The sequence below is a fragment of the Bos taurus genome, chromosome 10 (genome assembly GCF_002263795.3).
Source record: "Bos taurus isolate L1 Dominette 01449 registration number 42190680 breed Hereford chromosome 10, ARS-UCD2.0, whole genome shotgun sequence".
In the NCBI taxonomy this organism is placed as follows: domain Eukaryota; kingdom Metazoa; phylum Chordata; class Mammalia; order Artiodactyla; family Bovidae; genus Bos; species Bos taurus.
The window spans coordinates 12,439,855-12,466,717 of record NC_037337.1 but is presented as its reverse complement, the minus strand read 5'-3'; the positions used below and the strand labels follow the sequence as shown (position 1 = coordinate 12,466,717).

The following is a 26,863-nucleotide window of genomic DNA, read 5'->3' as shown; positions in this document are numbered from 1 at the left end:
GGTCTTTGCCTTGGGTCTCTCCTACAACATAAATATAATTTCAGCTTCCTAAGTGGCATAGATTCTTGAAGGTTCCTTGGATTCCATATTGACTTCCTTATTTCTGACACTGGTTAGGCCTCACTGCCTAAGCCAGGTTCTGACATCACTGTAGTCAGTTATGGTTCTAGTCCATCAGCTAGCTTCATGACCTTGGGCAAGTCATTAAACTTCCCTGGGATTTATTTACATCAGTAGTGCTTTTCAGATTGCTCTGTAAACATCCTAAGGAATTATTCCCATAGGCTTCAGCCCAGGCAACCATATTGTTTTAAACTTTTCATTTTGTATTGAGGTATAGCCAATTAAAAATGTTGTGATAGTGTTAGGTGAACAGCACAAGGACTCAGCCATACATATTCGTGTATCCATTCTCCACCAAGCTCCCCTGCCATCCAGGCCAAGCAACCATGTTTTACTTATTAATAACATGCTGAACTGCTATAGAGGCATACCTCAGAGATTTCGGAGGTTCACCTCCAGGCCACCATGATAAAGCAGGTATTGTAATAAGGTGAACCACACAAATTTCTTGGTTTCCCAGTATATAAAAATGTTATAGTTTATACTATAGTCTGTTAAGTGTGCAATAGCATTATGTCTAAGATAAAATGTACATACCTTGAGTAAAAACTAGTTTATTGGTTAAAAAAGGAAAAGCCAAACATCCTCTGACAACACAGGGATCTTCAATTTCTGAAAAATGCAAGTATCTATGAAGTGTAATAAATCAAAGTATGCCTATATAATATTTTGTCTAAATGAAAGGATTTATCACTAATAATTTTGAAACCATTAGACTAAATGATCTTTAAACACAAGTTACTAGGATTTTGATTGTAAATGTTTTAATAGAAATACACAATCTTTAGCTTTTTTAGACAGCAGTGAGGTTTTTAACAATCACTAAGAATACAAGATTCTTTACAGCATAATCTACTGTAAAGCTGATCTGCCCAATTACACATAGAAAGTCAGTTGAGAAGACACCAGAAATTAATACAAACAAATGCTGACAGAAGTTGCAGACATGCAAAATATCCTTCAATGCAGTGAACTTGACGTCTGGTTAGTATAGGCCTATACTAACCAGATGTCTTTAGGTCAAACCAAGTTTCTATCTTGGGCTCAGAGAAATGGCATAATCCAAGTCCCCCTTCCCCCAGGAATAGTGGGAATGGCAGAACAGAAAGAGCTATCATACCTTAAATTCTTATAGACAAACATTACTTATTTTACTTGGTTTACTTGGAATGTACTAGGGAAAACTAATGTTTTTGATGGTGGCCATATCTTAAAAGATTTTTCTCAGTTCCTCTGTTGGTGAACTTCCTGTAAGGAATCTTCGTTAAGGCTCAGATGGTGGTTCTTCAGCCAGAGTTCTCACTCTGTTTTCACTGGCCTGCTGCAAACAGGTGAAACAGCAGCAAAATAAAAACCTGGTGTTTTTGAGGCATGTTCAAAAACACACAGTCTCACCAGCTGACTCTGACAGGTACACAAGCACATGAACTCGGTCAGTGCAGGGGAAGGAAGGCTGAGTGTCTTTATGTCTGTGCACAGCCTAAGACAGTTCTGTAGCTACTTTTAGTGTGGTCTACTCTGAGGTTTCCAGCGTGCCACAAGCCGCATTGCCAGACTACCTTTTTGATCCCTATAGTGCCGTCTGGGTTTGGAACTCGTTTACAGTCTGTTTCCTAACTAAGGTTTCCATCTTTCATGTTGAAAACAGCTGTGATTTAGCTGCAAACGAAGTAAGTGATCATGGTGTTCCAAGGTTCTGACTGGTTTCTCTCAAATCACCCTGTGGCTCTCCAGTGCCTATGCAGGTTAAGATGTCGCTAGAGAGACCAAAAGTTTCACAGGTAATATGTGTCCTCCAGCCCTACCTGGACTCAGAAATGTTTTTATCAGTAACTGAGTCAAACTTAATTTTCAAAAAAAAAAAAAATCAATGCCAACCCACTTAACAAGTAGCCCCTTGGGTACAGAATATATTAGGTCTTTTTCTGAGTCACTTTTGGAGCCTCCTATACAGCTACATAGTCTTTTTGTTTTTTTTCCCCACAAGCAATAGCTGCAAAGAACACATCTCAGCTATACACACGGCCAGTAGCTGGTAGCCTCAGGGCACTGAAGAAATATCTGGGGCCTGTGAAACAGACTGACTAGAGATGGAGTGGGTGGGGGTATGGCTGAGTCTTTTGCTGTCACTAACAGAATACACAAGAATGAACCTGTCATCGGGTATCAGGAACCCATGTCATGCGAGGACTACACTAAGGTAATACAGTAAATTCAGGAATGTTACTGGGAAAAAAAGAAGATAGCTCCACTGAGAATTGAATCATTTAACTTTAAAAAAACTTTTACATCAGTACAAGAAGGTAAAACTGTAAGAACTATAGATTAGGCTCAAACTGGCAAAAAGTCATCTAAATCTCTTCCGTTTAGTGGATCTTTTTCTTTTTTTGTCCAAAGCGCCGCCTGCGCTGTTTATAAAGATAACGGAAATTTACGTATAACCCTGGAAAAGAAAAGAGGCCAATTAGAATCTTTGTCTCTGTTTATAAGCAGAAGTTCTTGGGGTAGAACAGTCCCTAGCTGTCTGTTTTTCATATCCCACAGCCCTGTGCTTCCTGCAGTTCCTCAAGAAGCACAACCTAGAACACATATTAACAATGCACTAGAGACATTCAGTTTTCCCCCAGTGGGTTTTACAATTTAATTTTCTCTCATGCTTCATTATGAAAATTTTCAAATATACAAATTAAATCATTGTACAGTGAATACCTAAATTTAAACTTTAACTGTTTATTACACTTACTTTATCACATACCCATTCCCATCTCATTTTTTATGTATTTCAATGTAAGTTGAAGACATCAGTACACTTCACCCCTAAAAAATTCATTAATTAGAATTCAATACTCTTTTTCCTTTCTTTTAAGGTAGGATTTACACAAACTGAAATATACAAATTTGAAACAGAAAGAGAACCTAATTTTTAATTCAAGGCTAGGCAATAATATATATTAAGCAATAGCCTAAAAGGTATGAGACACTTTTCTAGGAAACAAAATTCAGTGAACTAGAAAACAAAGGATTTCAGAGCCAGAAAAAAATTTCAATCCCACGTGATCACTGAGGAGCTCTATAGCGAAACCTCACTTCCATTTTTTCCATTGTACAATAGAGTTAAAAACACTTATAGACTTACTGTGAGAGAAGGAACGTTTGATCTGTACACAAATATAATTGTTATACTGCTCCTAAATTATGCAGATTTAGGGTATCATTCTCAAGAACAACTACACACTCATTGTAGGCAAGCTAAATATGAGTATAGAACCTTGTAAGTTAGAATATGCAACACAAGGAAAAGCCACTAGGGTTGCTGCTGCTTCTGCTGCTAAGTTGCTTCAGTCGTGTCCGACTCTGTGCGAGCCCATAGATGGCAGCCCACCAGGCTCCGCCATCCCTGGGATTCTCCAGGCAAGAACACTGGAGTGGGTTGCCATTTCCTTCTCCAATGTATGAAAGTGAAAAGTGAAAGTGAAGTCTCTTAGTCGTGTCCGACTCTAGCAACCCCATGGACTGCAGCCTACCAGGCTCCTCCATCCATGGGATTTTCTAGGCAAGAGTACTGGAGTGGGGTGCCATTGCCTTCTCCGCCACTAGGGTTAGTGAACATTAATATTCATTTTTTAGTAAAATATTTTAAGGGTCTTTCCAGTACTTATTCCTACTCTCAGTAGGTCCATTGGTTGCAGCTTAATTACAGCAGTACTAGACTTATGCAGGAATAGAAGTAAAAAGCTCTTTTAATGAGTGCATTTTCCAAATTGATGCTTGCTCTCTTCAAGCACCAAAGACTGTAACATTTTTGGTTTGAAACCTTTCTGAAATGGGTAATATCCTTTATGAAATGGAAAAGAAGACATGGAACAAAAGGTAACCTTTGTTATGAGGGTACTCATAATGTGTCTCGTTTAACTGTGCTTCTGCCATGCGCTGATTCCCTGAAGGGCTCCAAAAGGATGTAGTTCTCTTCTCCCCCACTTCTAAATGGCCAAAATCAGGAATCCCCTCGTGGTCCAGTGGTTAGGACTCTGAGCTTTCGCTGCCAAGGGCCCAGGTTCAGTCTCTGGTCGGGGTACTAAGATCCCAAAAATGCATGGCACAACCAAATAAGTAAGATCACTGGGCTTTCCAACTTCTTGGGTTCACTTTTTGTGGTCTCCCTCTCGGTATGGGGAAGCCAGCCTCCGAGCTGGTCCCCAGTAATCCCTACTTCCTGGTATCCCATACCCTTGTGTAGTCCCCTCCCACACTGTACAAGGTTGATCTGTGTAACAGAGAACACAGTAAAAGTAACAGTAAATCTGAGTTTAGGTTATAAAAAGGGTGGACGTGACAGAAGTGCTAATTATCACTACAATGGCAATCTTATTACACCTGATGTATCAAATCAGTGTTATATACCTTAAAGTTACACAATGTTTTATGTCAAATATATTTCAATAATACATAAATTTTTTAAAGGGAAAAAAAAGGGAGTTTGACTTCTGGCTTTCTTCCAGATCACTTGCTTTGGCGAGAAGCCATGTTATGAGCATCCACATGGAGTACTGTGGCGGGACACCGAAGCCTTCCTGCCCACAGCTACACAAGCGAGCTTGCAGTAGATCCTCCAGCCCCGGTCAAGTCTGCAGAAACTATAGCCCCAACTGAGCCAACAGCTTGACTGAAACCTCGTGAGGGTCCCCGAGCCAGGCCCACTCAGCTTGCCTGCTTCCTGACCAGGAAAACATGCCCGATAATAACTGTATGTTGTCTTAAGCTGCTACATTTTGGGCTAATTTGTTACACAGAAAAAGATAACTAGTACACTATCTGTGTCACATCCTTCTGTTGCCAGGAGACCAAATAGCCATACTTAAGGCCACCTCATGACTTTTGTGAAATACAACAGGGAGAAATACATATAAATTATATTAAAATGTGTCAGAACTTTATCCAAAGTAAACAGTCCTCCTAATTAGGCTTTTATCTTTCAAACTTGCAATAATTTAGGTTTACTTCTCTATCCCTTCTTTTAGTTCTTAGGAGGTCCCTAGTTTTTATGAATTAAGACAAGAATTTATGATTTTATATAAAAGTTGATAAGCAAGCAAGGTTTTACATGAGGAATAGGGGGCTTTCCTATTGTCAGGTAGAAGGCTTTCTGACGTCTTGCGGGTCCTTGAACGGAGGCCTTTATTGCCTTCTTCCTTGCTGCCAGCTGTATTACCACCTCTGTAACAATTCCTCTGGATAAGGAATCTGCTACTAAAATCAGCAAAAGTAAAATGAGCTTTTTATTCAGTTTTAAAAGCGCTTCTTACATTATTTTAAACATGAAATATGGGAAAGTCTGAATGACCAAGAGCATTTCAAGAAAAGAACTCATCCAATCAAGATGTGAGAAGAAATATTTCTATGTGGCATATTCTCCAGTGGGTCTGTTCTGCAATGTAATTTGTTCTTAAACTTATTTCCACTCTTTTGAAAGCAAGAATATTAATAAGGATTTCTAAAACTTTGAATCATTTAACTACCTTCTAAGAAGCAACAGAAAGAATCTATTATGGAGCCAATACTTACCTAAAAATAGTAATATAAGATAAATCTGAAGAAAAAAGGAAAATCTAACTTTGATTTTCACTGGATATGGCAATGTGAAGCTGAATCTTCCTGTTTCATTAAATACTGGAATGGACTGAATCACTGAGACAGCTGAAAGCAGAAACAGTAGCTTTTTAGAAGCAAATGAAATACAATTAAATTTACTGATAGAACCTTCTAACTCCTCAAAGTTTCAGTTCTAGGTTTGTTGAAAATGCTTCCTCCTCCCTTTGTACAATAGGCTCACGCCTCTTCTTTTTTCCCCACTAGCTTTCCTAGGAAATAAGCCTTCAAGCTGACAGCAAAGGTAAATAAGGAACAGTCATTTGATAGCACTGAGCTTCCTATTCTATAAAATGGAGAGAAAAGTGCCTATCTGACTCACTCATTAGGTGTTTGTCATAATAAAATGAAGTCATCAATATGAACTTGCTTTGGAAGATTAAAACTACCATATAAATAGGAAGCATGCATGACCACCAGCTTCCAAACCTTAACAAAATGAACTAACTACTTCCTTGGAACAGTCTGGACAGCAGTAGTATTGTGGAAGGAAACCACTAGAAAGAAATTCTTGTAAAAGTTCAACACCCATGTATCAGACTAAAGCTAGCAGAGGGAGGAAGAGAGGTCTGGCTACTCAGTGGAGGTAAGATATAAGTCCTAGAGTTCTTTAAAGTACCTTCTGCCAAACATCCCATAGGATATAGGGGAATCCACACAGTGTAACGAAGCCATGTGAGCACCTTCCAATCCATGTCAATGCAGGAGAGCATGTAGAAGGGGTACCTATTGGAAATAAGGCATTCACATGTTAAAAACCACTGAATGCAACTCTAGAACATCATTGAAGAGTAATTTCACAATCAGTCACACATGGCTTCTTTTTAGCAGAATTAATGAACTCCCATCGTGCTCTTCGTCCAATCTTCAAAGGATATGAAAGTGAAAGTGAAGTCATTCAGTCGTGTCTGACTCTTTGCGACCCCATGGACGGTAGCCTACCAGGCAGGCTCCACCATCCATGGGATTTTCCAGGCAAGAATACTGGAGTGGGCTGCCATTTCCTTATCCAAAAGGATATGAATTCTCGATAATGGCAAAGTAAGTTTAGGTCTGAAAGGAATCCTCTATGAAAAAGTTCTGTACATGGAACAGATCCTCAGAAGCATTTTGGCTTTATTCCTGGTTCTGATCTATGTCCCATGTAGGTTAGGACAGATACTTTGACACTTTATCTCTGCCTAAATGAACATTTACCAAAATTAAAGTATAAAAAAAGACCTCTAATCTATAATCAGGCATACTCTACTTAAAAAGAGCTAACATAAATTTGTTTCTCCCAAACAGTAAAAGTTACTATTAAGAACCTATAATCTCTTTCACTTTTGTGTTAAGTAGACTAGAGGGTATACAGGATGCCATGGGGTACAGACTACAGTTAAGACATAATCTAGGGCTGCTAATGTCTTTTCTCCCTCTTAACTGTCAACTTTCCCAAAATATCACCAAACCTAGAACTGAAGAGTCAGTTTGCAAAACCAATGCTCCACTTGGCTGAAAAGGGAAGAAGTATGGAATATGTATGGTCTGGTACAGAACACATCTACTTTAATCAGATTTTTTTTTAAGAAAAGGATAATTTCTGGATTTCCCTGGTGGTCCAGTGATAAAGAATTCACCTGCCAATGCGGGGGACACGGGTTCAATCCCTGGTCTGGGAAGAGTCTACATGCCTCGGGGCAAGTAAAGCCTATGCGCCACATCGGCTGAGCCTGCGGTTTAGAGACAACACACAACTAGCGAGTAGCCCCCACTCGCCACAAATAGAGAAAGCTCGCACACAACAGTGAAGACCCGGCACAGCCAAACACAAAGTTATTTTTTTAAGAGATTTCTTCTACTGACAATCAAAAATTGAAGAATCAAATAAGAGATCAATTCAAACTTCAGTAATCTTATAGCCAAAGATTTATTCTATCATCCCTTCTCGAAGGCTGGTCTTCAGTACTTCATCCAGCCTGGGATGCTTCTTCAGTCACATGTTTCTTCATCCTTTTCAAGAATTTTTCCATGTGAATGAGTCCTTTCTTTCCAATAAGACAGCAAGATCCTAAAGGGTAAGATAGGCCTTTGGTTTCTCTGGATCTCTCCTTCTCCTCCCCAGTGTCCAGGCTGGTATTATGATCCACTGAGTGCTTTAAAAAAAAAAAGCCTCAGACTTCCTGGCAGTCCAACTCTGTGTTTCCACTGCAGGGGACATGGGTCTGATCCCTGGTCAGGGAACTAAGATCCCGCATGGCGTGAGGCCAAAACATAAAATTTTTTAAAAATAAATAGGCTTGTCTGAAAGTAGTGCATTATCTCAATTGATTGTTCACAGTTATAGATCGAACTCCTCATCCTACTCTTTCCCCCGTCTCACTACTGCACTTGACTAGTCTTTTATGAAAGCAGCCTAGATGTCCATCGGCAGATGAACGGATAAGGAAGTTGTGGTGCATATGCACAATGGACTATTACTCAGCTATAAAAAAGGAACACATTTGAGTCAGTTCTAATGAGGTGGATAAACCTGGAGCCTATTATACAGAGTGAAGTAAGTCAGAAAGAGAAAAACAAATATTGTATATTAACGTATATATATGGAATTTAGAAAGACAGTACTGATGATCCTACATGCAGGGTAGTAAAGGACACACAGGTGTAAAGAACTGACTTTTAGACTCGGGGGGAGCAGGTGAGGGTGGGGTGATTTGAGAGAACAGCATTGAGACATGTACATTACCATACGTAAAACAGGTGACCAGTGCAAGTTCAATATATGAAGGAGGGTATCCAAAGTCAGTGCTCTGGGACAACCCAGAGGGACAGGGTAGGGAGGGAAGAAGGCGCGGGGTTCAGGATAGGGGGATACATGTATACCTGTGGCCAATTCATGCTGAAGTATGGCAAAAACCATCACAATATTGTAAAGTAATGATCCTCCAATTACAATAAATTAATTAATTAAAAAAACTTTTAATTCAAAAAGTATCTTTAATGTTTTAATTTAAAAAAAAACACTGTCTCAACTTTGCAGAGCACATAGATGCAGGCAGAACTCCACACATGAAACTTTAATCTCAAATAAAATGAGACTCTGGATAAGACAGTCTTATCCATAGTAGAAGGAGCACTCAAACACCATCCTGGCATTTGTACCCACCTGAAAATTTCAACTGTGCTCCATATATAAAACACAAAGAAAACCACAGCTTTGTTTTGCATCTCTTCCATGGTACCAAAGATGATAAACAAAATGAAGTTTCTTCCAAGAAGCTATTAAAAAGACCCAAAAGAGAAAAACAAGTTTTAAAATACATTCTTAAAAGACAACACATAAATGTGTTATCTGAAACATAACCCCATTAAATTCAAGGTAAATAGAAAAAGACTGAGAACAACTTAGAACAAGTTTAAGTACCAAGTGAGTACCAGTATTACAGACTGTGTGTGTGTGTGTGTGTGTTCAGATAAAACACTGCTATTTCTCTGCAACAGGTAGAAAAGTTAAAAGTACCCAAGCCAGTACCAGTATTTCTGGACAGATTTTGTGTGTGTGTATTCAGAGAAAACAATGCTATTTCTCTGCCAACAGGTATTTTTACTCATTGAAACGTCTCAGCAAAGTGTGGATACCTAGTAAATAAACATCGAAACCCTGCATTCCCCACCCTTGAGCTTGACTGTTCAATACCTGGAAAAGAGAAGGTACCACTGGTGACTTAGTGACTCCAATTGCTGCATTGATAGATTCCACGGCTGCCAGCATCTGGCAAAAATACATCATGTCAGCCACAGTGTGGAACGTGTCATAGAAGGACTCTATGGGACAAATACATATTAAAGGTAAATCAATTGGTAAATGCCAACACAGAAGTATTTTGCAATCTAGACAAGCCTTTACATGAAATGAATTTTAGGAAAAGTATAATAAACATTCAGTCAGATTCAAGTTTACTACTCAACTAAGCTGGAGGGGAGCAGGCCTCCATGAGCCTAATTAGTAAATTTTATTAGTTACCAGTAAGTTAACATATAAACCTTGTATGCCCTTCTCAATTTTAAAAGGCAAGAAAAAAAGCATACCTAGATTTCACTCACTTATTATATGCTGAAAAATCTATGTATCAGGCACATTGGTAATTCTTTTCAGATCCATTATCTCATTTAATTTAAAGGTAAAACTGTATTACATATATAGAATGAAACCCAGCTTTTTAAAATATCAAAACTATATAATCATAAATACATGCAGAGGTACAAAAGTACTGAATAAAATTAACTTCCAAAAACCTTAATTGTATTTATATATTTAATCCTATTAATTCTCATTCTTAGAACATGTCCTAACTAAAAAATCTAAAATGAAAAAGAATAAAAGCTTCAGCAAGGAGATTGTTCTCTGAAATGTTACATATTTCTAAGTGCACTAAAACAGAAATGGTCTAAACTTACAATTATGGAAAGTTTGAGTAAACTACAGTATATCTATTTCATGGAATATTATATAATAAATTAAAATGAGTTATTACTTATATGAGGTCAACAACTGTGGTATCAATTTGGAGTGGTCCATAATTTAATATCCTTCATTTTTCATACTGATCCTCACTTGACATCCCGAATTCTTACATTCCTCTTTGCAGTGTTTCTCAAGCAGGGTACCACTGACGTTTTGAGCAAGATAGTTCTTAGTCCTGCATATTGTAAAGGTTTAGGATTCTTGTCTCCCTGCCTATTAAAGTAGAGTCTTTAAGAAATGGCAGAGTTGGGCAAGTTACCAGTAAAGATGACACTGCAGGCTCCTCAAAAGAATACAGTTTAAATATCAAATGAATAAAACAGGTCCTGGCAAGACTGAAAACACTCTCTAATCGCAAAAATGATCGACTATACAATCCTGCTACAAAGTCAAATGTGAATACACCAATGCTATACTATGCTAAGTCACTTCAGTCGTGTCCGACTCTGTGCGACCCCATAGACGGCAGCCCACCAGGCTCCCCCGTCCCTGGGATTCTCCAGGCAAGAACACTGGAGCAGGTTGCCATTTCCTTCTCCAATGCATGAACGTGAAAAGCGAAAGTGAAGTCGCTCAGTCGTGTCCGACTCTCCGCGGCCCCATGGACCGCAGCCTAGCAGGCTCCTCCGTCCATGGGATTTTCCAGGCAAGAGTACTGGAGTGGGGTGCCATTGCCTTCTCCGGAATACACCAATGAGTAAGTTCAAAATTTGATTATTTTCTTTGAAGAAGTAATGCAAAATTACAATTTAAATTTTGCTATAATATAAAAAATTTATTCATAATTTTAAATGCCCCTTGTGAAGACAAAAATCACAATTTTTTTTTCACCATTTACAGTGAAATTCTGGTATCTTTCTTCAAGAGATTCACTTCTTAATTTTTTGGACAAATTATCTTTGACAAATGAGGTTCTCCATTATTTTGAACTAGAAAATTGTGACTTAAGATTTGGAATATGGTAAATAAAAGTAGATCTTGTTGCTTTGTATCTGATTTTATGGGAAATTCATCCTTGTTTCAATTCAGGAATAAAAATCTGATTTCTAAAATGACTGTTATAAAGAATATTAATAACACTAACATGCTTATAATACTGTTTTAAAAACAAGATGCAAAACTGTATACACAGCATGATGATAGTTTTTAACTGCAGGAGAAAAAATAAAGACTAAAAGGAAATGTATGGAAATATTTAAAGTGATGGACAATGGCTTATTCACCTCCCCTTCCAGGCCCCCACACCTCCTCCCCAGTTTTCTCCCATTTTCCAAACTTTCTTAAATTGCTCCATTTACTTTTTAAAATTTTGTATTTATTTATTTATGGTTGTGCCGGGTCTTCATTGCTGCCCGCGAGCTTTCTCTAGCTGCAGTGAGTGGGGCGACTCTCCTTGTCGTGCGCAGGCTTCTCACTGCAGTGGCTTCTCTTGCTGAGGAGCACGGGCTCTAGGTGCACAGGCTCAGTAGCTGTGGCGCATGGGCTTAGTTGCCCTGTGGCATGTGGGATCTTCCCAGACGAGGGATTGAACCCACATCCCCTGCATTAGCAGGCAGATTCTTAACTACTGGACCACCAAGGGAAGCTCCAGCCCATTTACTTTTATGATCTGAAAAAAATTTTTTGAAAGTACTAACACAAGGCACTCGTGTTAATGGACAAGGATTTAAATAATGGTAGTATAAAACAGTACACTCTTTCTGGGCAGTATACATCAGAATCCTTAAAAGTAATCTGCCCTTTAGTCTCATAATTCTTCTTCAAGAACTTTTCCTAAGAAAGGTACATGGGTTTATTAGAAAGATATCTAACAAAGTGCCAAGAATCCATCACTCTGATAGATGGAATTACAGCAGAGTTTAAGTATTTAAGTAATTAACACATTTTTATAATTAGAAAAAAACTTTAATTAAAAAAAAAAGTATTAATAGAGAGACAGACATGAGTTTCTACAAGTTTGCTATTTCCTTAACATGAGTTCAGCTATACATGTTTATGTAAATAAAACAAGTACATGTGTAGAATTTGCCATTCACCAACACCTTTTATTCAAAAAGAGGTAACTGCAAAGGACAAACTATGACCCTTGGTACCAGGCCCAGGTCCTTACTATACTTCTGAGGACTGATAAGAGAAGAATTTCAACAGCAGCTCCATTCCAATAGGTGGAATTTCCAAAACAGAAATTACAGATCCAGGCAGCTAACTTTAAACACATGACCCAGATAATTTAGCAGCTTTTGGAGTGGATCACCTAATGGCTAGCAGGCTCGCACAGGAACATTCAGAACCAATACAACTATGCTAAGTTAAATAAATAATTTATGAATTGGAAAGTCCCTACTCATTCTATGAAACTTGTGTTAAATCCATACTAGTAAGAGCTACAGATCTAACAACTGTCCGAGACTTCCTTTGCTTCTTTAAATAACCAATCAGTGGACTTCTGGTTACATACGACTATAAGATGCTAGGCATTTGGGAAATTTTTCACTAGCCTACTACTGTGCTTTGCAGAAATCCAAGTAAAGACTGGAAAAACACTGTGCACTTCATTCTAAAGATTCTGGAGCTAACTACAATTCATCTTTACAAACCTCAGGTGGGAAAATTTAGGACTGAAGAATAAAATAGTCTACAGGACTTTTTCTCTTTTTAAATACTTTCTTTTTTTCCACTATGCTCATATTTTCCCTCATATTTACTTTACAAAATAAAGAAAAATTTTAAATGATCCATTCAAGCCATTTGAAAATGGTGCCTTTTCTTCCAATCATTCCACATTTATTGGTTGTTTTCTTTCTCCTTTTTATATTGGTGTGAACAAACTGGAAGAACAAGTTTGTATGTTACCTTTTTAGTCTATCGTATTTTTCCAGATTTTACCACCTCTCTAAATACTTAACATTTGCTTCACAACATTCCACTGAGTGAACAATCTATAGCAATCCTTCACTCATGGACATTTACATAGTGTCTAATTTGTCACTAATATAAATAATGCCATAATGTTTATTTTTTATAATTACTTTTTGGATATGAATAATTAAGGTTCTTGATGTTGCTATTGTTGTCGCTATTCAGTCATTCAGTTATGTCCAACTCTTTCCGACAGCATGGACTATACAGCACAACAGGCTTCCCTGTCCTTCACCGCCTCCCAGAGCTTGCTCAAACTCATGTCCATTGAGTCGGTGATGCCATCCAACCATTTCATCCTCTGTCATCCCCTTCTCCTCCTACCTTTAATCTTTCCCAGTATCAGGGTCTTTTCTAGTAAGTCAGCTCTTCCCATCAGGTGGCCAAAGTATTGGAGTGTCAGCTTCAGCATCAGTCCTTCCAATGAATATTCAGGATTGATTTCCTTAGGATTGACTGATTTGATCTCCTTGCAGTCCAAGGGACTCTCAAGAGTCCTCTCCAACACCACAGTTCAAAAGCATCAATTCTTTGGTGCTCAGACTTCTTTATGGTCCAATTCTCACACTCAAAAAACCATAGCTTTGATTATATGGACCTTTGCCAGCAAAGTAATGTCTCTGCTTTTTAATATGCTGTGGTGTTGGTCATAGCTTTTCTTCCAAGGAGCAAGCGTCTTTAAATTTCATGGCTGCAGTCACTATCTGCAGTGATTTCGGAGCCCAAGAAAGAAAAGTCTGTCACTGTTTCCGTTGTTTCCCCATCTGTTATCTACAGGAAGTGATGGGACTGGATGCCATGATCTTAATTTTTTGAATGTTGAGTTTTAAGCCAGACTTTTCACTCTCCTCTTTCCCTTTCATTAAGAGGCTCTTAGTTCCTCTGTGTTTTCTGCCATTAAGAGTGGTGTCATCTGTGTATCTGAGGTTATTGATATTTCTCCCAGCTTGAGCTTGAGCTTGAGCTTGAGCTTCATCCAGCTCAGCATTTCACTTGATGTCCTCTGCATATAAGTTGAACCAGCAGGGTGACAATATACAGCCCTGATGTACTCCTTTCCCAATTTGAAACCAGTCTGTTGTTCCATGTCTGGTTCTAACTGTTGCTTCTTGACCTGCATATAGATTTCTCAGGAGGCAGGTAAGGTGGTCTGGTCCTCCCATCTCTTGAAGAATTTTCCACAGTGTGTTGTGATCCACACAGTCAAAGGTTTTGGCAAAGTCAATGAAACAGAAGTAGATGCTTTTCCAGAACTCTCTTGCTTTTTCTATGAGCCAACAGATGTTGGCAATTTGATCTCTGGTTCCTCAGATTTTTCTAAAACCAGCTTGAACATCTGGAAGTTCTCGGTTCACGTTGAAGCCTGGCTTGGAGAATTTTGAGCATTACTTTGCTAGCGTGTGAGATAAGTGCAATTGTGCGGTAGTTTGAGCATTCTTTGGCATTGCCTTTTTTTGGGACTGGAATGAAAAACTGACCTTTTCCAGTCCTGTGACCACTGTTGAGTTTTCCAAATTTGGTGGCATACTGAGTGAAGCATTTTAACAGTATCATCTTTTACGGATTTGAAATAGCTCAGCTGGAATTCCATCACCTCCACTAGCTTTGTTTGTAGTGATGCTTCTTAAGGCCCATTTGACTGTGCACTCCAGGATGTCTGGATCTAGATGAGTGATCACACCATCGTGGTTATCTGGGTCATTGAGGTTCTTAAGTATCTTACAAAATGATTTTCCCAAAGAGCTGTACTTATGCACCCTCCCCAGTAGCCACTGTTGTGTTTATTTTAGCACATGTTGTTTTCAATTAGGCTCTTTCAGAACTTTGCAAAACTGATATATAAAAAATAGTATCTTTCATTTCCTTCACCATTACTGAGTTAAACATTTTGTTGTATGTTAAATTAGTTTTATTTCCTCTTATGAACTGCCTGTATGTGATCTTTATCTACTGGGTAGAGTTTTCACATTTTAAAATCAATTTTACAAGTTGTTTATATGTAAAAAAAAAGTTGCCAATATTTGTTACAATTTTTCACCAACCCTCCATCCCCATTTTGCTCATCTCAATATGCTTTTCATCTTTCATGTTGTTTTGCATGGATATTTTTAGATATATAGAAATTTAGGCATTTTATGTGGTCAAATACATTGACCTTTTTCTTTATGATTTCTTCTATTATTTTTAAAGTTAGAAAATCCTAACCCTCCACATGTGATTTTCATAAACATTTATTTATATCTTCTATTATGACTTAACTTTTTGATATATGACTCCTAAGTCTTTTGGGGGGGATTTTTTTTTTCCTTTATATACAGTGTAAGAAGAGTGAAAGAGATTATCTGCCTCACAAATCAAGCCAATTTTCCTTGGGAACATTATTAGATAGATTTCCCATCTAATAGAAAAAATGACTGGATAATATTTTCCTTTCCATTGATTCAAAATTCCTTTTTACCATATACATAATTTGGATATATATTATCTATTACATAATGTAATATTGTAATAATAATAATATATAATGTAAGCTACTTTTGAGCTACTTAATCTGCTCTATTAATTAGTCTATCCTTATACTAATACTATACTATTTTAATAATATTTTTTCATAGCAGATAGAGAAAATCCTCTCCCATTACTGTTTTTTCCCTCAAATTTTACTATTTATGGTTCACAATAAAATTTCAGAATACTTTAGATCACATTCTCAAAAATGTTCTATTGTCATTACTTTGGCCAGAATTCTGCTAAACATATAAATTAACTTAGCAAGAACTAATACCTTTATGATAGTCTTTTCATTCAGTTTCACAACAGTCCATTTAGTCTATTTAGGCTCCAAAGGAGTGGGATCCCTTTAGGACTTTGTGTAACTTTGACACTGGGAGTATCTCATCAATTTAGTTAGTTATAAACGAATTATCAAGCAGTGAATAAGAAAGGGATTTTAGTCCAAGATGTACCTCTGGCTAGCTGGGTGGATGTGGACCATTTCTTTGACCATCTCCAAATCTGTTTCCTCACCTATTAAATGAACAGAACATCCAGGCAGCCTGTTTCACAAGGTCATGGGAAGTGAGAGCTGCGAGCATCCAGTGAGAGGCCTGAAGCGCTACATAAACATGGTGGGGGTGGAAGGGGTTGGTGTGGCAGGCTGAAAGGCAGAAAGTGTCACTTCTGAACAGTGGGCCAAACCACTCAAAAAAGAAAGCAAGCTTTGAAACTGTGTACTTGCCTTTTCCCAAGATAAAGAATCTCACGGTCATGTTCACAAATATCCAGGAGAATCCCAAGAACTGCACTAGATTATACATGAACAGGTATCCTTTCTTCAAGCTTGTAAGAGCTGAAAAGCAAAGAAAGGCAGAAAGATGTTAAAAATAGTAGTCACAGCAGGAGACAGGTATGTGGGGTTTACCTGGATGACTGCATCCCTCTTTCGTACATGGGTGCCCTAAGCTTCTCAACAAATACCTGGCCCAGGCCTGCACCAACCAGGCTCTTGGTCCCATAGAAAACAGATAAGCAAAATTATAAGGAACACTGTAGTCCAAGGCATATCTTCGGTGGTCTTTTCCCTCACAGTCTTGAAGGGTTAAGTACACAGACTTAACAAATCCAAGAAGGAAAAGGAAAAGTTACATCTGGCAAAGAATAACTGACTAGCTAAGGAGGCATTATAAGGAAAGGAAATAAAGCTATATTCAGTCCTTGCTCCTGTCATCTTAATATAATATACAGTTTGTTCTTTTTTAGAATTTTTTTAGGGCATATAGGTCAAACTACCTCAAAGAAACAGAAACTGAATTAAAAACATCTAATATTTGACCATGTATCCATTCAACCAAACATTAAGTGAACACCTACAACATGCAAGATACTGTGAGTGGCATCACTGAGCTTCAAAGATGGTTAAGACATGATGCTCCCCTCAGAGAGTTTACAATCTACGATCCATATTTCAAGATTGAGAGTGACAGGTAATATCCTGTGAGAATTTCTAGGTGAGAAAATGACTTTAGGCTGGAGAAGCATGTATCAGGCCAAGTCTGCATGGATGAGATGGTTATCTAATCAGGGCTTTGGAAGATGGAAGAATGAGGATATAACCAAAGGCGGAAAACTGCAAACCAAGAAGAAGGAAGGAGAATAAAGGTCATTAACTTTGCAGCCTAAGGGTTTTCGAAGACATAGCCAATAATAGAATTAAGGGAAGAGTAAGGAGCTTAGACAGAGTCATGGTTGAGTCAAAGGAGTAGGGCACAGGAAAGGATAATTCTTAAGAAGAGCTTTGGAGTTCAGGTTTTGCTGCTACACATTTATTCCTACCTACATATTTTTATAGCCACATATCAGTGTTTCTATAGAGATATCCAGCATAGAAACTTGGTTGATGCTCAAATAATCATACTTGGTATGTCCAATCAAAAACAGCCTTATCTCAAGGGGTGAAAAAAGTCATACTTGTAGCAACATTTAACAAATTAAAATTTTTTTCTTCAAAACTACAAAAATGTATTACATTTCCCCATTTAAAGAACTTTATTAGGAGATTTTATGAATTTAGATAAAACTGCTAAAGCTTTTTCTAAGATCATAAAGTAATCCATACATAAGAATTTTTACATATTTCAGAAGTTTATCCCTCTGGACACCAAAGGTGGCCTTTTTATGTCATTATCCTTCATCTCCACTAGTCCTCTCCCTTCGGCTTTTCTAAAGCAGAAAATTCCTCTAAATTAGTGGTTATTCAAAAATTTTTTAAAGCAACAAATTGTCTTTTCCATAAGAAATGTTATGGACTTCCATAAACACTTCCATAAGAAGCGTTATTCGGGACGCTAATACATAAAACACAAAAGCCAAGCTGCTCTAATTGAAGTGGACCTGCCTGCTTGGCCTACCTCTCCAAAGCATCTCTGGGAATCCCTGGGGTACCATGGTACATAGCTTGAAAACAACTGCTCTAAAATTTCCCCTTCAGTCGTGCCTGACTCTTTGCAACCCCATGGACTATACAGTCCATGGAATTCTTTAGGCCAGAATACTGGAGTGGGTAGCCTTTCCCTTCTCCAGGGGATCTTCCCAACCCAAGGGTCGAACCCAGGTCTGCCGCATTGCAGGTGGATTCTTTACCAACTGAGCCATAAGGGAAGCCCAAGATACTGGAAAGGGTAGCCTAACCCTTCTCCAGAGGATCTTCCCAACCTAGGAATCAAACCAGCGTCTCCTGCATTGCAGGCAGTTTGTCTATATCAGGGAAGCTCTTTCCCTACTTGCTGCTGCTGCTGCTGCTAAGTCACTTCAGTTGTGTCCGACTCTGTGCGACCCCACAGATGGCAGCCCACCAGGCTCCCCCGTCCCTGGGATTCTCCAGGCAAGAACACTGGAGTGGGTTGCCATTTCCTTCTCCAATGCATGAAAGTAAAAAGTGAAAGTGAAGTCGCTCAGTCGTGTCCGACTCTTCACGACCCCATGGACTGCAGCCTACCAGGCTCCTCCATCTATGGGATTTTCCAGGCAAGAGTACTGGAGTGGGGTGCCATTGCCTTCTCTGTTTCCCTACTTATGGCATGCCAAATAAGTGCCACTAAAACTTGAAAAGTTTTTGATTTTGGACACATGAGGAACACTTATTCATTCTGCTTTTCAGCATTAGTTTTGTATAGACCTGCATGGTCCTCCAACTAGAATGGATAAGCTCTTCAAGCACAGTGCTCTGACGGATCACTGGCTCCAAAGCTCAAAGGCCTAGGACAATGCTTTCCATAAAGCATGAATTTAAGAGCTGCTGAATTTAATCTATGATACCCAGAAGGTAACACACTTAGAGACAGACACACTTGGACAGACATAGAAGTAGAACTGAATTTTTAAAAGGTTAATGAACAGCAGGACTGTACAGAATACTTTCCATCTTTAAGGCTGACATCAACAGCCCTTATGATCTCGGTTAGGAAAACACCACCAGACTGGAAGAACTGTAGTCATGGACCTATGCAGTACTTTCCAGGTCTCTGAAGGACTTGCTGCCACCTAGCACCCTACTAGGCCAGTCCAGGAGGCTGAGGTTCTTCCATTCTGCTACACCAACCTTGGTGTACTCAGATGATGTCAGGCCCCCAACAGCAGGGAAACATTAAAAGTAAGTAACACTTTAGATGCGGGTTTGCACAGCTTAAGCATTGGGCATTAAGGATTTCTCAGAAACTCATCCACCCAATACAAGCCCTCCTGCTGCTTCACACTCATCCACACTCCCATCTCTGTCACAAGTTAACTGGTAACCACCATAGCAGTAGGGGCAACTTACTTTCAGGGGAGCCTTGGCTTTCGAGTCTGAGTTTATTTAATTGTTCTTCTTCCTAGAATTTGGACAGAAGTTTTCCAAGAACACAAGTTAGACTACTGTATGGTACAGGGAACTATATTCAATATCCTGTGATAAACCATAAGGGAAAAGAATATGAAAAAGGATGTGTATATATGTGTATAAATTAGGCACTCTGCTGTACAACAATAATGTATTTAACATTGTATTTTAATTATACTTCAGTAAAAAAATAAATTGAAAAAACAAAAAAAACACAAGTTAAAATTCCCAGATGCTTGCAGAAGCCCACATGAGAGATAAATGATCTGAGTCCTTCAAAGCCACCTCCTCCTCCAATTGTGTTCTCACTTCCTTGGGAAAAATGTCTGAACTCACGGTACTAAGGAGCCTGACTCCTTACTGGGTAGCACTGGCACTACAGAATGACCCATCCAGGGCTCACAGAATTAAACCAATCAGCTGGCTTCCAAACTACAAAGTGGGCAGCCTTAAGATCTTAGAGCTGGAAAAGACATCTAGAAAATCTGTCATGGTTGTAGAAACAAAACAGAAATTTAAGACAGGAAATAGATTGCTATTTCATTTTTTAAGACTTCGATAATTTTCTATAAGCTAAAATCAAATCTCCAACATTAGTGTGAACTTATATTAGGATAATATAGATATAGATGGATATATATGGAAATACTTAGAGGTACATGTATATACATGGGCTGGTATACACACATATATTTCCTTGTGCTGTCAGCTGAGAGAACCTAAAAGTAATATCTCAGTAGCAATGAGCACACTTAGCACGCAGATCACCCAGATCCTGGTTTCCACTATCATCCTGCAATAAAAACAACAGGCCTGGGAATATACAAGATAAACCTGGAGCAGCTTACAGTGCCAGAAATTAAGGATGCACTTTAAAAAAAAAAAGGCCCATGATGATGGAGCTGTGTCAAAGGGACACAAGAGCCAACCGCAAGAGCTTCCAGTGGCCAAAGATAGAACAATATGAGCAACAAGATATATTACCCAGTATTGAATTACAGCCCAACTATAAACCAAATCTGTTCTGATATAAATAAATGACAATATCCATACTGATATAAATAAATGACAATAAATAAAGGAGAAAAGAAAAATCTCCCATGCAGAATTCCAAATAAAGTATACAGATACTCCACCCTAAGAATGGGAAGCATAACTTCTGGCTTGTTAAGTGTGAACTGTGCATAGTGACTTCCTTCCAAAGAAAACAGTAAAGAAAGGAGAAGAGTAACATTATAGTAGAGAAACCATACAGTGGAGAAACCTACCAAAGATTAACCACATCCAGGTGAGCTAGATTAACATCAAGAGCTATAGGTCATGTTGAGAGTATTAAAAGCTTGATATGACATGATAAGAATGGCACTTTACCTCTGTGGCCTTCCTACCCAAAACCCATCACCCTAAGCTAATCATGAGAAAAACATCAAACAAAACCCAACTGAGGAACAGTCTACAAAATACATGCCCAATACTTCTATAAAACCACGTCTCCAGGTCATTCAGTGAATTTATATTTTTGTCCTTATTCTATCAGATCCTGATAGATATCTGAGGTGGCCCAAATAACTTGGGTTCCTCATGACTTCTGTCTAGATCCCAGATCCTTACTGACCTTGGCTCTGAGCTCCATTTCAGCATCAGACTCGTCCAGCCAACGATCAAAGTCAGGGGCCAAGAACAGTGGGCGCTTCTCCTGCTTGGTGAGTCTCTCCCACCATTGACTCTCCTTCTTCTGCACGGTGATGTTTACCTGCCTCTGGGTCAGCTTGTAAACCGGCTAGGAGAGAAAGCAAGAACATGAGAATGCCCTTTCCCATCAAAGAAGCTGCATGGTACTTACTGCTGTTCCTTCTCAGTTCCTAAAAGTCCTGGGGCAAAGAGAACATCTAGACCAAGGGCTGGCACAAGGAAGAACGCCAAGAACAGCAATATCTTGCTCCGGTTCCCTCCCCACCCGCTGCCCCACTGGGGACACAGGAGGAAAGCCAGACAAGAAAGGCAGATAGTCTTGATTATCTTGGTAATTAGCATGAACTCCCTACTAATTAGAAATTAGCATGAACTCCCTACTGGATCTACATCATGCCAGGCTCTACATCCAACCGCCTTCTCAAGGGCACTACTGCCTTCCAAATCTTCCCATGAAGATGATTCAATTCAAATGGTCAGTGGTTTCCAGCATTTAGAAAGGCCTGCATCAAGGCCAGAACTGTACTGTATCAGTTACAGCTTTTTTAAAAGCAGTCTTTCACTACAGAGCCTTCTCAACTAAACTCAAATTCTTAGGGGTGCTCCAGCTCATTATTTCTTTGTATGGCCTCTCTCTTTTCCTCCAAATGAAGTCCCAGACTGCTGACTATTAAGAAACCCTTAAACCACTGCTGACTATTAAGAAACTCACAGCTGGAAAGAACCTTAGAGATCCACTTAACCCAATCCTCCATGTAACATATGAGAAAACTGAAATGCAAAGAAGTGAGGAGACTTCTTCACACCACTAATAATGACAAAGCCCAGATTCAACTCAGGTTCTCCAATTTTCCTCTTACTCTGTGGCTAACACCTGGGCTCTGTTCCAAACAAAAGTATATTCTGCTTAGGTTTATCTTCTTCTTCCCCATAAGGCTTGCCCCCCATTTCACAAAACTATAAGTATTTATTTCTTAAAATAGAAAGGGAAGGAAGGAAAGAACATACCTCTGGCTTCACAAGGTCTAAGAACTCCAGGTGAAATTCATAAACATTGTCTCCTTTGGCACCATGCCCCTGAGCTATAAAGAAATGTGGGTTGCTGTGAATTTGAGCAGAACAATGCCATTCAAATGTTAGCTTGGTGCAGTTCTTTCAGAAGTATGAAAATATTAATGGGTCCTGCCAAGTGAGTGGGGGCTTGTGAGCAGAGCTACTCAACAGCTAGATGAAAGCTAAATCCTCGACAAAAGTTTATCTCCTTATGACTTTTTGGTGATCAGTTCCAGAATATTTAATCTTCTAATGAGGCCTCAATGATGGCTGGTATAAATAACAGATAAGCAAAAAGAATACGGAAAGCAAAGCCAAAGATAACATTATATAAACTCTATATAAATTTAACGTTCACATTTACTTTGGCTCTGAATCCACAGCAGAGAAAAGTCAAGTAGGCGTATTCTCTTGACTGCAGTTAAGCAAAGCTGCAGGGTACATGGACCCTCTAATGTACCGTCTCAAAGAAAATTCTAAATTTAACATCTTCCAACCAGAGATGGGAGACTTTCCAGGTGACACCAGTGATAAAGAACCTGCCGGCCAGTGCAGGAAACATAAGACATGGGTTTGATCTCTGGGTCAGGAAGATCCCTGGAGGAGGGCGTGGTAACCCACTCCAGTATTCTTGCCTGGGAAGTCCCATGGACAGAGGAGCCTAGGGAGCCAGAGTCCATGGAGTCACAAAGAGTTGGACACGACTGGAGCAACTTGCACACACAACCAGGGGTAGACAATGGAGCAGGTGACTGCTCCTTTAGCACATGCCAAATGGAATAAAAAAGAGAAATAACATTTTTTCACCTCATTCCCAAGAGGACAAATGGAACTAGGAAGAAAGACCTCAGGTTGACCATCATGCCATTCCTGTGCCCTGACATGGCATTTTCCCCCAAAGGCAGCAGTTGCCATGCCTAAAAGCCAGTGACTACAGGATGTCCCTGCCCTCTAACTCTTGGGATTATCTTTCCTCATCTGACCATGTGTGGAAGGACTTGCCTATTATGTGTTATAGGTAGCTATTCTCTAAGACCACAAATTCCTTAGGGTAGGACAGTCTAGAAAGCTCCACATGGCAACATACACGTTTATCATTTTAATTTCCTTCCAAATGCTGAGCTCCCTCCAAAGTCTGAGCCATTACCACCATGGCTCTCACTTGGCAAAGTAGATTCAAAAGCCAGGCTGTGCTTTCACATAAGTATATTAAGGTAGATGGAGTCTCATATAAGGCAGAAACTCTTCAATCTCCCATAACCCCAGTCACTTACTAATGACATTCCAAGGAACCAGAATAGAAAGACAGCAGGGAGAATCCCACTCCACTGGGTATCAGTGAATCCCGACCTACCCTCTCAGGCTCAGCAGAAAATCTGCTGATGAACTAAGAAGGAGATGGAGGTGAATTCACAGAATTAAAGACTCTCAGAGCTGGAAAGGCTTCAGATATCATCTAAAGTACAGTGCTTATTAAATTGGTCTGTAAGTATAACATCAGGGAGCCACAAAGTCTTGTTAAGAAAATTTCTATTGTTGGGTTTTGTTCTAATATTTTTAAAAAGAAGCATATTTTGAGTCATCTAGATAGCTACCTTATAATCAAGTAATACTTGTACGAGTTCAGCGGCTGTTTGCCACTGCGTTCACAAGTGTAATGGAGTCAAATATCACTTACAGTGACCATACTTAACTCTTAACATGCTTTTCAACCTAGGGTCTGTGGCCCTAGAGGATCCTGTAGATATACGTTCAGGTGTCCTTGGATCTTCAAGTTTAAGAAACACAGATTATAACCCAACACCCTATAGGCCCACAGAAATCAATAAGTTGTCCAAAGTAGTAGCAGAATTTTAAGCTAAATCTCCTGATTTCTAACCTAGGATACCATTTTGCTATATCTCCTGCCTTTCCCAGCGGAAAGTGGGATGTTAAATTACTGAGCTCTCTGATCATACCTCAAAATAATATAATTTACCCCACGAGTATGAGAAAGGTAAACATCAATAGAGAGTGAGTAAAATAAACAGATAAAGATAAAAAGCAACCATCACAATGTCTCTTTAACTGTGTAGAGGCCTAGGAACCTTTTGCCCAGATACTGACCTTTGAAATGTAGCACATTTTCAGTGATGCTGATGGCAGGATTCTGTGGAAAAAGACCAAGAAAGCAAGAAGGACATTTTAATGAAGAGAAAAATCAAATTAAAACCAGTGGCTTACTTCCCTCCCTACATTGTTCCACCCTGGGGACTCGACCTTCCTGCCCTGTGCTTCCTCCAGAGAATATATTTGGTCATTTACTCCCATCTCTGTGGAGGGTTTCTCTGTATCTATCTGTACACATGGCAGATTGCAGGCTCCCGCAAGAAGGACCCTAAACTGCTCTGCCGTGAAGAGCAATCATATACTGAATCAGTCCATTCTGCTCATGGTCAGTGGTAGATGGTGCCGTGTGAGGTGCCATGGGGGAATACACGGATCTCTAAGACTCAGTCCCTGAGCTGTGGAGGCAGGGAATCTGGTAGGACAGATGAGTCATATCCTGTGAGAAGAAACAATATAGTATCAAGTAACATATGCTCAAGACCAAAAGAGTAGAAAAAAACAGTTAAGTGTTACGGGAGTTTAAGAAGAGAGTGAGTACAACAAGAACAGAACGGTTAGGGACAGCCTTACCAGGAGGGACACCCATACCGCATCATGAAAAACAAATTAATTCCTGTATGTTAAGTGAAGGGCTGTAGATTACAGGCAGTTGGATGAAAATGAAAACGTGCAGTCCCTGAGTCTTAGGCTCCACGCTCTCTTAACCTCTATCCAAACCAAGACTAGAAGAGATGGAAATTCTCTAAATTGTTCATTTATTCCCAGAAGTTGCTATGTGCCTTTTAGCAACTTAACTCTTTTTTTTTTTTTCAGGGGATGAGAAACAGTTTGCATCCTAACTCCCAGATCAAAATTAACAAGCAAGCAGCAGCGTATTTCCAGTGCCATAACTAGTTCATTTACTCTTCTTCTGTAGGCTCTGCTCTGTTTTCCATCTTGCATCAAAGAAAACAAACAAGACAGAGAGAAGGTGAAGGGTATGTTTATTCTAACAATGGGAGCCTAAATGCTTCACTCATAGCCAAGTGTTAGGAAAAGGGGGAGCATGAAGGCTGGGTGAGGGAGCTTTTAAGCCAAGAACCTCCCCAGTGAGAGTATAGACTTGAGGCTGAGAAGCTCACCCACAGGGGCTAATAAGCCAGATGATCTCTGTGCCAGGGAGAGGGAATTAAGGAACTTCACCAAAAAAAGTTATACGTTCAGGGGCATGGTTCCTCTATAAGGGAAGCAGGGTTTTAGTGTGAGTATCATCATGAAAGCCTGCGTTCTGGGATGTCTCAGTGGTACATTTCCTATTTAGGTCACTTCTTTGCTTACTCTGTGTTCCCCATATCCTAATTCACCTGGAAGGAAAAAGGAGTCTGCGGGGGGCTCAGTTTATTCTCCTCAGACACAAGATGTGAGCAGCCAAGGTTTAAGCTCTAGACACAGCCCAAGGCCTGCAGTTTATTAAGCATTCTGAGTCAGATTTTAGATGCTAACTCTTTCCCTGGTAGCTCAGTCAGTAAAGAAACTGCCTGCAGAGCAGGAGACCAGGGTTCAATCCTTGGGTCAGGAAGATCCCCTGGAGAAAGAAGTGGCAACCTACTCCAGTATTCTTGCTTGGAGAACCCCATCGACAGAGGAACCTGGTGGGCTACAGTCCATGGGGTCGCAAGAGTCGGACACAACTTAGCAACTGAACCACCATCAACTCCTACCCAGCAGTACATGGGCACGTCAGATTCAGCTTCTCCAAAGGTGTTGGTAATTAAGGAAGATATTTCAATTAAAAAAAAAAAATGCCAGAAACAAGCTCAAAACTGGGAAGGAAGAGACACGGAAGTGATAAAAAAAAAATTAACATCTATGTCTATAAATGAGATTGGCCTATAATTTCCCTTTCTTATAACTGCATCACCAAATGAACTGGAGAATGTTCTCTCTTTCTCTTTTCTGGAAATGCAAGTATAAGTGCCGTGGTTGCCACCTGCAAGATGCCCCCCCATGATCTTCTGCCCCTGATATTTATACTCTTGTGTAATCGCCTTCCAAATGACATCAGGAATCTGTGTAACCGATAGAACACAGTGGAAATGAACCATGTGACTTCTCACGCTAGGTCATAAAGGGCACTGCAGCTTCCTTCTGAGCTCGCTCTGGGAAAACTCAGACACCGGGGCATGAGAACACTCAAGTAGCCCCACGTATCCTCTGTGAAGGATTAACTCATGGATAACTTGCCAATAAGGTGAGCGGCACATCCTTGAAGAGTCTACTTCAGACTCTTCAACCTGTCAACCACAAATGACATCCGAACAACCACATGAGAGATCCCAAGCCACAACACCCAGCTGAGTCTTTTCTGAAGGACTCAGAAATGGAGGCATTGACTTTTGTGTATGGCATAAGACAAGATCTTATTTTATCTTTTTGCCACTTGGATTACCAATTGTCCCAAC

The 26,863-nt window shown here is 39.5% G+C and overlaps 1 protein-coding gene and 1 long non-coding RNA gene across 2 annotated transcripts in view; one reads left to right on the top strand and one right to left on the bottom strand.

The window, feature by feature from the left end:
* Positions 1-870: 870 nt before the first annotated feature.
* The window catches only part of HACD3 (3-hydroxyacyl-CoA dehydratase 3), a 29,927-nt gene continuing 3,934 nt past the window's right edge, over positions 871-26,863 (bottom strand). The window contains 10 exon segments of the mRNA NM_001103316.1: positions 871-2,566; positions 5,686-5,817; positions 6,389-6,495; positions 8,915-9,027; positions 9,446-9,573; positions 16,431-16,541; positions 19,509-19,560; positions 21,184-21,348; positions 22,269-22,342; positions 24,420-24,462. Of these exon segments, the coding sequence (NP_001096786.1) occupies positions 2,490-2,566; positions 5,686-5,817; positions 6,389-6,495; positions 8,915-9,027; positions 9,446-9,573; positions 16,431-16,541; positions 19,509-19,560; positions 21,184-21,348; positions 22,269-22,342; positions 24,420-24,462 (1,002 nt within the window). The 3' untranslated portion in view covers positions 871-2,489.
* Positions 2,564-13,481, top strand: LOC132346330 (uncharacterized). Its single transcript, XR_009496121.1, has 2 exons — positions 2,564-4,867; positions 9,347-13,481. It is a non-coding gene; the product is annotated as an uncharacterized lncRNA (long non-coding RNA).